Below are 12,517 nucleotides of genomic sequence, written 5' to 3' on the forward strand. Positions count from 1 at the left end.
TGTTGCGCCCGCGTCGACCGCACTCGGCAGCTCTGAGGCCTCCTCCCCCCGCCGCGCGTACGAGTCCTCATGGTGAAGGTCCACTCGGGTGGATTAGCAGCACTCAGATGTGGCCAACGGGCAGGCGCTCGCCAGGGGCCAAGGGCGCGCGCGGGGCCCTGAGGCCGGCTTGCTCCTCGTCCATGCGCTTGAGGTCGCGCGCGGCTGAGGCGGCGGACTCGGGACATTCGAGGCCGCGGGCCGCTGCGCGTGCGTACCAGCGTCTGGCTTCTTCCTTATTTTGGGAAACACCCGCAACACCTCGTTCATAACACCTGCCGATGTTGAGTTCGGAGGCGACGTCACCTTGCTCGGCGCAAAGTTGCCAGAGCCGAAAAGCTGTCGCCGTGTCACCTTCCTGCGCTAACAGACCCGCGAGGTTGGCCCGCGAGCGTACGTGGCCGCCGTCTGCAGCCATCTGATACAAGCGCTTGGCTTCGGCGAAACTGGCCCCCAGGCCGCCGTAGCCGCGTTCGAAGCAGACGCCGAGGTTGTATAGCTTGCCATGGAGGTTGGGGGGGTGCCAGCTTGTAGTAACGGACAGCATCCTCCATGTCCCCGGAGTGGTGATCAAGCATAATTCCCAGAGAGCTCTGCGCATCCGCGTCGCCCCGATCCGCAGCCATGCGATAGAGCTGCATCGCCTTTTCCTTGTCCAGCTTGACGCCGTCTCCGCGCTCGTACAAGTTCCCGAGATGCGTCATCGCGTCCACGTTTCCGAGCGCCATACCGCGCTTGAAAATTTTCGCGGCCTTCTTCGTGGATTTTACTACCAGACGTCCCTCCGTGTAAATCTCGCCCAGCGCGTTGATCGCTTCCGGAACCTCGCGCTCCACGTGGCGGCGGAGCTCAGCCAGATACCCCGCTTCGCTCGTCGGCGGTTGTGCTCCACAGATGGGACATGACGCATCGTGAGTCTTCCTGGAGCACGACATGCAGATCGTACGGCAGCAGCACGATTGAAGTCGAGTCTGTTGATTTACGTCCCAGGCCTCGAGACAAATCGGGCATCGCCCCCCGAACCGCGCCGACGTCGGCTCCGGCTCCGGGTTCGCCTCGCGCCGCGCCCGGGCGGCCTCGTGCTCCGCCGCGATGCGCGCGCGGATCTCGTCGGCGTGAGACCGCGGCGCGGGGCCGTAGAAGATCTCCTTCGGTGGCGACGGCGGGAGCGTCGGCGCTTCCGCCCGCGCCGCTTCCGCCGCGCGCTCGTTCCGGATGGTCTTGCACGCCTTTCTGTGGCCTCGATCGCGCCAGTCGATGCGTTGGCACTCGGTCGTACAGTACCTATGGTCGCGCGTCACGGCCGCGCGCCGCCCCCGATCCGCGCGCCGGCGCGCACTGTGTCGTCCCGCAGGGACAATTGAGCTTGGCCTTCTCCCCGCAGATGGTGCAGGTCAAGCGGAGCCGCAATTCTTTGGCCCGGGCCTTCCTCGCTTCGTATTCTTTTACTTTCTCGACGTACTCTTGCTTCATACCGTGTCGGGGGGTAAGGCGTCCGGGTAATGAGGCGCGCGGGGTCGGCAGGCGGTCGGATTCGCCACTACTCGCCGATTCGACCCGAAGCATCTCACCAATGGCATTGTGTACAAAAGAAACCGGCAATCTAGAGGAGCTGGGGCGCGGGCTCGGGGTCCTCGATAGCCTGGGCGATGAGGGCGAATTGGGGCTCGTCCTTGCGCTTGGCGTGCTCCGTGGCGAGGACGGACGGGATCTCGAGGACCTCGGCCGGGGGCTTCGCGGACGGGACGACGCACGCGGCGAACTTGCGGCGCTGCGCGAGGATGCGCTTGAAGTAGAGGCCCAGGGCGAAGAAGACGAGGGCGCAGACCACGAGGAGGACGGCGACGGCGACCATGGCCTTGCGCGACAGGCCGTCGTCGTCGTCGTCGTCGCCGCCGCCCGGCCGCGGCTTCCCCTCGCCGCCGCCGCGCTTCATGCCCGTGTCCTTCTTCCCGTCGTCGTCCTTGCCCTGCCACTGGTCCTTGGCGGCCTGGGCGAAGTCCGACACGGGCGCGTCGCCGACGAAGAGCCCGCCGAGGTCCTCCTCGGCGATGGCGAACGCGTCGGGCAGGCCCGTCGAGCACTCGCCGAGATTCGACGCGCCGGACGAGCCCGGCTCGGAGCAGACCTCGTAGATCCAGCCCCGGTCCTTTGCCGCGGCCCGGGCGTCGACGAGGTACTCGTCCTCCACGTAGCGGCCCGTGACCGTGTTCTTGTGGAACTGGTGGTACTGTTCGCCGACGAAGAACGGGTAGAGGTCCGCGTCGTAGACGTAGACGGGCCCCTGGTCGAGGTACGTGGCGATGCCGCCGTTGTCCTCGACGAGCTCCATGCCGTTGACGTTCGCCGCCCGGAGCGCGGCGCCGTAGGGCCCCCGGAGGCCGCCGGGAATGCCCACCGCGTTCCGGTACTCCAAGCCTCGGTCCTGCGGGTCCTTGCGCGTCCACTGGCCGTTGTACCACATGAAGCCCTCGACGAAGTAGGACTCGGCGATGGCCGCGAACTGGTCCAGGGCGTCGGCCTCGTCGAGCAGCACCTCGACGACCTCCGCGTAGTCGTAGTCGCCGTAGTAGCTCTTGGGAGGGCCGCGGTAGTAGCAGACGAGGTTGTCCGGCGACCCGCCGACGCCGCCGGCGTAGCCGACGCGGGCCGTGACCTCGTCGAGCGCGCGCCCGAGCGCGCGCTCGACGACGTAGAAGTCGTACTGCGTGTGCCAGAAGCAGCCGTTGCCCAGGTACACGGCGACCTGGCCGCCGCAGCCCCCGGCGGCCACGGAGCCCGCGAACATGGTCGACGGCAGCTCGCCGGCGAGGGGCCGGCCGGCGACGGACACGAGGTCGACGCAGTAGCGGTTCCGGTCGTCGGGGATGTTGTGGCCGAGGTGCGTGCCGTCGACGGACACGAGCTCGCCGCGGTGGTCGCCGCCCTCGACGACGCGCACGTTCTCGACGATCGTCTCCTCGTCGCGGAACGACGGCCAGCCGTGGTGCAGCGACTCGTCGAGGAACTCGGCCATGGTGCGCCCGCGCGGCGCGACGAAGAGCAATTTTCCGGTCACGGAGTCGAAGAACTCGAGCTCCTCGGCCTCCGCGGCCTCCGCGAGGAAGGTCAGGTCGTCGCCGCGCCAGTAGCCCGCGCGCTCCGCGTAGCGCCGGTTGTGGCACGCGATGCGCTCCGCGAGGTCCTGGTCCACGTTCCAGCGCAGCTGCTCCTGCACGGGGCCGACGCAGTAGGTGCCGCTCGAGTCGTCCATGATCGAGTCCGGGGCGCCGGGCGCGGCGCCGAAGATCTTCGACGCGCCGGCGGCCGCCGCGAGGGCGACGAGGCGCGCCAGCATCGCGGTCGGGGCGGCGCGAACGGGGAGGCTGCCCTCTCTGCGCATAGCTCCCGTGTTCTTCGGTCGGGGCGGCGCGAACGGGGAGGAAGCTGCCCTCTCTGCACCGCGCTCCCGTGTTCTTCGGTCGGGGCGACGCGAACAGGGGGGGTGCTGCCCTCTGCGGTGGTGGAAACCACAGGGGAACGTGCCGTCAATGTTGATGTGCATCGGCGAAGCGAGCTCTCGGAGCATGCTCATGCTAAAGCCATGACCGCCATCACCGCAATGCCATGACAGCACCCATGGCACAACCGCCCCGCAAGATCCTCCTCGTCGGCGAGGGCGACTTCACCTTCGCGCTGGCGCTGAAGCTCGCGCTGCCGGAGATCGACCTCACGGCGACGGGCTTCGACGCGCTCGACGACGTGCGGCGCACGTACCAGGACGCGCCGTTTACGCTCGCGAAGCTCGAGAAGGCCGGCGCCGCGATCCTCCACGGCGTCGACGCGACGCGCCTCGAATCCTTTTGCGGCTTCGACGAGGTCGTCTTCTCGCACCCGCACCTCGGCGTCGAGGACGGCCCCGCGCACCACCGGCTCCTCGCGCACTACTTCGCCGCGGCCCGGGCCGTCGCGCCCGTCGTCCGCGTCACGCTCGCGGCGTCCCAGGCGTCGCTCTGGCGCTGCGACGCCGCGGCGGCGCGCTGCGGCCTGCGGCTCGCCCGGCGGGACCCGTTCCTCGACGACCGCGTCCCGGGCTACACGCGGCGCCGGAGCCTCCGCGGCGCGACGTTCCGCCACCGCACGCCGCGCGCGTCGGCGACGCGGGCCTACGCGTCGCCGGGCGTCGTTGTTTTGCCCGTGGCCTGGGCGGGCCTGCCGCGCGCGGCGGCGGACGCGCGCTGCCCCCGGTGCGGCCGGAGGTGCAGAGACGCGCGCGCGTACGCGACGCACTGGAAGGACGCCCACGGCGGCCCCCCGGAGGAGGCCTGTGTGCTTGTTGATGACGACGAGGAGGAGGAAGAAGACGACGTCGGCGACGAGGCGCCCGTCGAGGACGACCCGCCGGGTCCCGGCGGGTCGTGCGCCGTCTGCGGGATCGCGTTCGCGAGCGCCGAGGCCGCGGCGGCCCACGCGCGGAGCCTCGCGCCGGCGCGGCCCGCGGGCGTGGCCTGCGCCTGCGGCCGCGCCTTCGGCGGCGCGCGGGCCCTCGCGCAGCACGCGGCGAGCGGGACGTGCGCCGCGGCGCGGCGCCGCGTGCGCGTGCTCTACTGCCACGGCCTCGAGGCGGGCCCGGGCGGCTACAAGGCGCGCAAGTGCGGAGAGTGGGCCGACGTGCTCGCGCCGGACATGGCCGTGAGCCTGTGGCACCCGCTGCGCGAGAACTCCTTCCTCCTTCGCTTCCTCGCGGCGGTCTGGAACCGCGACGCGGCGCCGCGGCGCCGCGCGGCGGCCGACGCGCTCGGCGGCTGCGCGCGCGCCGTCGCGGCGGCCGCCGCGGCGGCACCGGCCTGCGACGCGCTGCTGGCGTCGAGCTGGGGCGCCGTCGTCGCGTTGCGGCTCCTCGCGGACGGCGCGTGGGCGGGGCCGGCCGTGCTGCTCTGCCCGGCGGTCTACGTGCTCCTCCACGCGGACGACGCGGACGCGCTCGTCGCGCGCGTCGCGGCGCTGCCGGCGCACCGCCGGCGCCAGCTGACCCTCATGCACGGCGACGCCGACGCGACGGTCCCCCTCGCGGACTCGCGGCGCGTCGCGGCGGCGACGGGCATCGCGCTCGTCGAGCTCCCGGGCGGCACCCACGGCCTCGGGCGCCACGCGACGGACGGCACGATCTTCGCCGCGCTCCTCGCGAACCTGCGCGCCGCGCGGGCCGCGCGGCCGGGCGCGAAGCGCGACGGCCGGCCCCTCGCGGACGCGTTCCTCCTCGACGGCCTGCCGCCGGGGGTAAGTTGCTGACGGCCACCCGACTGGCGCCTCATACTAGTACTCATACTAGTGCCTCAACCGGACATACTAGTACTCGCAAGGGGTTCAAGAATCGAACTTGAAGATCGCCGTGATTTCGTTTGACCTTTCCCAACTTTCGCGCATTTTTGGGCAATTTGGGCAGCTTCTCGCGGCTCAGCTCGCGGCGGCACCCGTTCGGAGCGCCCCCCCATAAATTCGAGGGCGCCCCCCCACACACACGGCGGCGATGGGGAGCGAGGTGGCGCCGGGCGACGTGGCCCTCGCGGAGAAGAAGATCCGCTTCGACCTCATCGCCGAGGACGACGCGGCGAGCTCGCCCGGGGGCAGCACGATGGCGTCGGAGAAGCACCACACCTACGACCAGCTCGTGAGCCTGAGCTCGGCGGACTCGACGCGGGGCGACCCCGGCGAGAACAAGGCCACAGTCGTGAGCGCCAAGTACGCGAACGAGTTCGACGCGAAGACGCAGCGCCGCTGCCTGGCGTTCTACCGGCGCCTCGACCGCGGCCTGGGCCTCGTGCTCCACTACGTCAAGGGCGCCACGTCCAAGCACCTCACGAACCTCGGCGTGTCCTACGGGTCGAGGCTCGAGGTCATCCTCTACGCGCAGCGGCACGAGGTCTGCTGGGCGAGCCACGAGCTAGGCGCGAAGCGCCGCTTCGACATGCGCAAGATCCCGAAGAAGTTCCCCCTCGACGAGCTCCTCCTCACGGACGCGCTCGCCGACGACCCGACGAAGACGCGGTTCCGCGTGACGCTCGGCGCCGAGGACGCGGACAAGCGCGACACCGTCGAGCTCCGCGTGGAAATCGACCGCCGGTTCGGGACATCCCGACCAAACGTTGAAATTCTCGAGCTCGGCCACATCGAAGTCCGTTCGGCTGATTTTTGGACGAATCGAGTGCGCTCGTCGAGCGCTCGAAGCGGAGCGAAAGAGCCTGGTCCGAACCGTTCGATGACGCGCGCATTGACGTCGGCTTGAAGATTCGAGTTCCGCGCAGATCGAGCTCGTCTTCTCCGCGGAGACGGAGCACGCGCGGTCCGTGGCCATCCGCGGCTTCGAGCTGCTGCGCAAGCACCACATGCAGATCATCCCGCCCGACGGCGACCTCGCGGGCATCGACGCGCTCGGCGGCGACGTGTCGCCGGGCGCGGGGTCGCTGTCCTACGGGCGCGGCTCGGAGTCGCGGGGCGGCGGCTCGTTCGCGCGCGCGTCCGCGGACTTCTCGCTGGCCGCCGGCGGCGCCAAGGGCGGGTCCGTGGCGGCGCTCATCGCCGACTCCTACGACCCGAAGCGCGCGCCCGTGCACCGCCGCTTCCGCCAGGAGGTCCGCGCCGCGGAGAGGGGCTACAAGGCGACGGTCGTCGAGATCCACTACGAGGCCTTCTTCTTCCACACGGCGCAGATCACGCTGTCCGACGGCAACGTCTTCCACCCCCCCCACGACAACTTCATCGAGGGCATGTGGGTCACGGGCGCGGTCCGCGGCTTCGACCTGTGTGCAAATCAAATCTTCAACCCGACTTCAATGTGAGCGTATGCGACAGTTTCGACGCAAGCCCTTCGGCTATGCTTCGAGAACTCAACGAGAGCAATCGATTCGTCCAAAAATCAGCCGAATCGACTTCGATTTGACCGAGCTAGAGAATTCTGAAGTTTGGTCAGGACCACCCAAACCAGTGGTTGAATTCCACACAGGCTTCGACGCGGACCGCAACGAGTACGACGTCGAGTACCTCGAGGGCCCCTTCGAGCACGACCCGGAGACGGGCGCGGACGTCGTGCTGTCCAAGTTCCCCAAGGGCACCATGTTCAACCGCGTGCACCGCGCGGACATGCACATCGACATGTCGATGCAGCAGACGAGCGGCTTCCCGCTCTTCATGGTCGCGATCACGCTCGCGCAGGTCGGCGTCTTCGTCGCCTGGTCCGACTACGTGCGCCGCGGGGCGCTCGGCGGGCCCGTGTCCCTCGCCGTGAACATGGTCGGCGACTGGCCCAAGTGCGGCGACCAGCGCGGCCAGCTCTGGCGCTACGTCGGCTACCAGTTCGTCCACGCGGACGCGTCGCACATCATCTACAACGCGATCGTCCAGCTGACGCTGGGCATCCCCGTGGAGCTCGTCTACGGCTCGCCGCGCATCTGCGGCATCTACCTCGTCTCCGTGGTCGTCGGCGCGCTGGCCGTCGTCTTCGCGACGCCGCAGTACATCATCGTCGGCGCGTCCGGCGGCGTCTACTCGCTCTTCGGCGTGCACTTGGGCAACGTGCTGCTCAACTTCGAGGAGTACCGCGCGGGGCTCTGCAACCGCTGGATGCGCATTTTGGCCCTCGGGCTCTTCGTCTTCGGGGACCTCGTCCAGTACTACGAGGCGCGCGAGGCCGGCGGCCGCGCGTCGACGTCGTACGCGGCGCACCTCGGCGGCTTCGCCGCGGGCTTCGTCTTCGCGCTCATCTTCCTCCACGAGATGGTCGACCACCCCATGGAGCACTGCATCCGCCGCCTCGCCTGGGTCGTCGCCGCGGCGTCCGTCGCGTTCCTCGTCGGCTGGAACGTCGTCAACGACCCGCCGAAGGGGCTCCCCGCGTTCTACACGGACCGCGAGAACCTGCCCTGCTGCTTCCAGGCCCTCTACTGCGACGGCCTCGACCAGGCGGACTGGCGCGACTGGAAGGAGAGCTTCGTCTGCACGTCGTCGGGCAACAAGCACGTGCTCTGGGACGGCCTCGGCGCGGACGCGCCCGACGACACGTTCTCCTGCTCCATGCTCGAGGACGTCCTCGACGCCTAATTCGACGACCAGGCGACCCCCAAGTCCCCGCCAATTCACACGACCCCGACCCCGCCCGAATTCGCAGCCTCCCCGCGCGCGGGTCCCGACGACCCCCCCCCGGAAAACGACATAACCAGTACGCGGCGCGCGGGCCGCGTCGAGCAAGCTCTTCGGGGGGCGGCCGTCCCCCCCCGAGGTGTCCTCGAGCGGTAAAGGAGATCTAAACCGAAAAGCCAGGAGTCATATACGAATCCGCGAGATCGCGACTCACCCCGCCTCGCGCTCGCGCTCCGCCACCCGCGGCGGCTCCGACGCCGCGAAGCACGCGCGCACGCAGTCTCGCCCCCGCGACTCCTCCGTCGCGCGCCGGATGGCGGCCTCGAGCCAGGGCGCCGGCGGCCCGCCGTCGTCCGCGGCGCCCCGCGGCGCCGCGGCCGGCGCCGCGTCGCCGCCGTCGCCGTCGTCGTCGTCGTCGTCGTCGTCGTCGTCGTCGTCGTCCCCGCGCTCCACGACGACGCCCACGGCCCGGAGCTTCGCCCGCAGCGCCGCCGCCGCCGCGACGGTGCCGAGCTCGACGCGGCGCGCCGCGCCCGGGTCGCCGTCGCGCGCCGCCGCCGCCGCGTCGCCGCGGCTCAGCAGCAGCGACAGCCTGCCGACCTTCGTCGCGCGCAGCTGCGCCCATTTCGCCACCCAGGGCTCCGGCGCGGCCCGCGCGACGACGACGACGCCGCGGACGGAGATCGCGAGCACGCCCCCGTCCGCGAGCGCCGCGTGGTCGACGTAGGGCTCGCCGTCGGGCCCGTCGCCGTCGCCGTCGTCGTCGGCCGCCGCCGCCAGCGGCGCCCGCGCGGGCGCCGCGGCGCGGCAGAGCGCCTGCGCGGCCGCGCCGACGCGCGAGTACGGCGCGAGCGCGCGGCGCGCGCCGCCGCCGTCCGGCAGCGCGGCGAGCGCGCGGCGCCGCCGGCGCGCGGCGCCGCGGCCCGGCGGCGCCGCGGGCCGCGGCCGCGGCCGCGCGCGGCCGCCGCAGGGGCCCGACGCGAGGCCCGACGCGAGCGACGCCAGCGCGTCGGCCGCGCCGACGGCGGGCTTGACCAGGACGCCGAGCAGCGCGCCCGCCGCGGACCGCGCGTCCGCCGACCGCGGCGCGTCGACGAGCAGCGACTCGAGCGCCCCGGTCGCGCCGTCGGCGACGTCGCGCCGCGCGGCCCGGAGCCCCGCCGCGAGCGACCGGATGCCGCCCTCGCGGCGCCGCCGCGCGGCGTGGCGCCGCGCGCGGTCGCAAAAGTAGGCCGCGTCGCCTGTGTGCAAATCAACCAGTGAGCTGGGACGCCGGGGCGACACTTCGGAATTCTCTAGCTCGGTCAAATCCAAGTCGATTCCGCTGATTTTTGGACGAATCGATTGCTCTCGTCGAGTTCTCGAAGCACGGCAGAAAACCTCGCGTCGAAACGGTCGCATACGCGCACATTGAAGTCGGGTTGAAGATTTGATTCGCACACAGCGCGTCGCCCGCGACGAGCGCGTGGGCCCCCGCGAGCTTGTCGCCGAGCGCCGACGACACGGCGCCCGCCGCGCGCGGCGCCGCGGCCGTCAGCGCGGTCGTCGCCGCCGCCAAATCGGCGTCCGCGACCGTCCGGGGCAGGTCGCCCAACGCGCCGAAGACGTACTTGAGCGCCTCGGCCCGCGCGTGCGCGACGAGCGCCGCGCGGAGCTGCGCCGCCGTGAGGAGCGCGTGGCGCGCCGAGAACGCGCCGAGCTCGAACGCCGCGTCGGACAGCGCCGCGAGCGGCGCGAGCAGCTCGAGCGCGCGCGCAGCGGAGCCGCCGAGCGACCGGCCGAGCGCGCCGTCGACGTCGTCGCCGCGCGCCGCGGGCGCGCCCGCGAGGGCGAGCGTGCACCGCAGGTCCACGGCGCCGAGCTCGATCGTGTCGACGTAGACGCGCGGCTCGCGCGCGAGCGCCGCGAAGAGGTCCGCGGGAGCCGCGGCGCCGTGGCGCCGCAGCGACGCGTCGACGCGCGGCGCGGCGCCGGGCGGCGCCGCCGCCGCGCCCGCCCAGGGGTCGTCGGAGGCCCCCTCGGCGAGGACCGTGCCGAAGGCGTCCGCGGCCTCGCAGAGCGCGACGAGCGTCGCGCGGTCGAGCGCGAACGACAGCGGCGCGACGCGCGCGCCCGCGTAGCGCCAGACCTCGGCGGCGCCGTCGACCTGGCGCGCGAGGGACACGTGGAGGAGGCACGCCCGGCCCGCCGGGTCGTCGTCGCGGTCGAGCACCGTCGCGAGGCGCGCGCCGCGCGCGTGCGACGTGACGACGCAGTCGCCGACGGTACCGTCGAGCGTCGCGCCCGCGCGGCTCTCGCCTGGGCAGCACAAGGGCGATTCAACGTCGCTTCAACGTGAGTGTTCCGCGCGCGCGCGTTCCGGAAAAAGCATCCACGCGTCGAGACCGTTCCGAGAGATGATCGCCCGTCCAAAGATCAGCCGAAACGAGTGGAAAACGGCCGAGAAAGGAGCCTTTGAAGTTGGGAATTTCGCTCTCTTTTGCTGCCCTGGCTCTCGCCCCCGGCGGCGTTCGCGGACCGCGCGCTCACCTCGACGCGCCGGCACGTCGCGAAGAGCGCCTCGCGCCGCGCGCGCGGCCGCCCGCGCGCCGCCGCCTCGTCCAGGACGACGGAGCACGACGCGGCCGCGACGCGGAGCGCGAACTCGGACGCGCGCGCGAGCGGGCTCGGCAGGCACGCCTCGTGGAGCGCCGCGTCGTAGCTGCTCGTCGACCGCGTCGCCACGCGCAGCACGGCGCCGCCGCCGCGCGCGTCGACGACCGCGTCGACGCCCCAGTGCGCCGACAGCACGTCGAGCGCGCCGCGGGCCTCGTCCGCGAGCGGCAGGCTCCGCCGGTCGCTTCCGCCGTCGACGCGGAGCGCCGGCGCGGCCCGGGCCAGCGCGCGGCCGTGTTTCCGTAAAAACGCGGCCGCGTCGGCCCGGGACCGGTTCGCGAGCGCGACGACGGCGACGCGGCGGTCGCGCGCGGACGGGTCGTCCCAGCCGAACGGCGCGGCGGACCGCGGGCCGACGAGCCAGTAGCGCGGCGCCGCGCCCGCCTGCCAGACGGCGACGAGCACGTCCGTCTCGTTGGCCACGGACACGAGGGGCGCGGCGACCGCCGCGTCCTCGAGGCCGACGCAGAGCAGCGTGCCGAAGTCGTCGCCCGGGCCCGCGCGCGGCCGCGCCTCGACGCGCGCGACCTTCGCCGCGGCGAGGTCCGCGACGGCGACGCCGCCGCGCGACGCGTCCGCGAGCGCCACGGGCGTCGACCCGTGGGCGTCGAGGCGCACGTCGCCCAGCGACGACAGCACCGCGCCGCCGTCGAGCGCCTGGAGCCGCGCGGCCGTCCGCCGGCCGACGTGCGCCGCGGCCCGCGCGCCGGGTTCGACCAGAACGAGCGCGTCGCCGGCGCGCACGGCGAGGCGGCAGGGCAGCGCGTTGAGGACGACGAAGCGCGGCAGCACCGCGACGACGCGCGCCGCCGCCGCGCCGGCCGACACCGCGAGGCACAGCGCCTTGTCGCCGAGCTCGAAGGGCACGGGCGCGCCCGCGGCGGCGGCGGCGCCGAGCGACGCGGCGAAGGTCGCGCCGCCGCCCGCGACGACGAGCGCGTCCGCGGAGCTCAGGAGGTGCACGCGCGCCGCGGCGCGCGCCGGCGCGGCGCGCGCCTCGTTGTCCACGCAGTCGAAGAACTCGTCGCCCGCCGCCTCCTCCTCGAGCGCCGACTCGTAGTAGGACGACGCGCCGTCGGACTCCGAGTCGCCGTCGTCGCTCGACGCGTCGCCGTGGTCGCTGAAGTCGTTCATCGTGGCCGCGGCGCCTCTGGACACGAGGAACGCCGCGTACATGTGCACGTCCCGGGCCCGCGACTTGGCGTCGCCGCGGCTCGTGACGCAGCCGAGCTTGCACACGTCGCCCGGCGCGACGTCCTTCTCGTAGAGGTCGAAGCGCACGGGGGCTTTGGCGCCGTCGGACGCGAAGATCCGCGCGGTCCGCCGGCCCGCGGCCGACGGCCGCCGCCCGAAGCCGCCCTCCATGAGCCAGAGCGGCCGGCACGTCGCCCGCGCGTCGAAGGCGACGACGAGCGTCGCGTCGCAGGACGCCTCGACGCTCACGAGGTGCGACGCGCGGAAGCCCGGGACCACGGACGCGTCGCCGCCGACGGTGAGGATCTGCGTCGTCGCCGGGTCCCGCAGGAACCGCGCGTCCTCGGCGTCGTCGCGCACCCAGGCGAGCCGCGCGTGGCGCCGCGCGTCGGCGAAGCAGCGCCGCCGGAAGGCGTCGCAGGACACGCTGCCGCGCGCGCCGCGGCCGCGCGCGTTCCCCGGCGCCGCCTCCGCGAAGGCCTCGGCGCCGACGCGCCGCGCCTCGAGCCCTCGG

At 72.6% G+C, this 12,517-nt stretch overlaps 3 protein-coding genes across 3 annotated transcripts in view; 1 reads left to right on the plus strand and 2 right to left on the minus strand.

Moving 5' to 3' along the window:
• Window positions 1-1,642: 1,642 nt before the first annotated feature.
• AURANDRAFT_65690 (hypothetical protein) lies at window positions 1,643-3,421 on the minus strand (the record flags this gene model as incomplete). Its single annotated transcript, XM_009040736.1, has 1 exon — window positions 1,643-3,421. The coding sequence occupies one exon, from the start codon at window positions 3,419-3,421 to the stop codon at window positions 1,643-1,645; it is 1,779 nt and encodes a 592-aa protein (XP_009038984.1).
• A 3,776-nt stretch (window positions 3,422-7,197) lies between these two features.
• On the plus strand, window positions 7,198-7,893 carry AURANDRAFT_3821 (hypothetical protein; the record flags this gene model as incomplete). Its single annotated transcript, XM_009040593.1, has 1 exon — window positions 7,198-7,893. A coding segment is annotated over one exon (696 nt), but the record flags the coding sequence as incomplete, so codon positions are not given.
• A 2,676-nt stretch (window positions 7,894-10,569) lies between these two features.
• AURANDRAFT_65692 (hypothetical protein) overlaps window positions 10,570-12,517 on the minus strand; it is a gene marked incomplete at both ends in the record, with an annotated part of 7,286 nt that continues 5,338 nt past the window's right edge. The window contains one exon of the mRNA XM_009040735.1: window positions 10,570-12,471. Coding sequence (XP_009038983.1) covers window positions 10,570-12,471 — 1,902 coding nt within the window. The remainder of the gene's footprint in view (window positions 12,472-12,517) is intronic.

This window comes from Aureococcus anophagefferens (genome assembly GCF_000186865.1).
Source record: "Aureococcus anophagefferens unplaced genomic scaffold AURANscaffold_16, whole genome shotgun sequence".
NCBI lineage: Eukaryota > Pelagophyceae > Pelagomonadales > Pelagomonadaceae > Aureococcus > Aureococcus anophagefferens.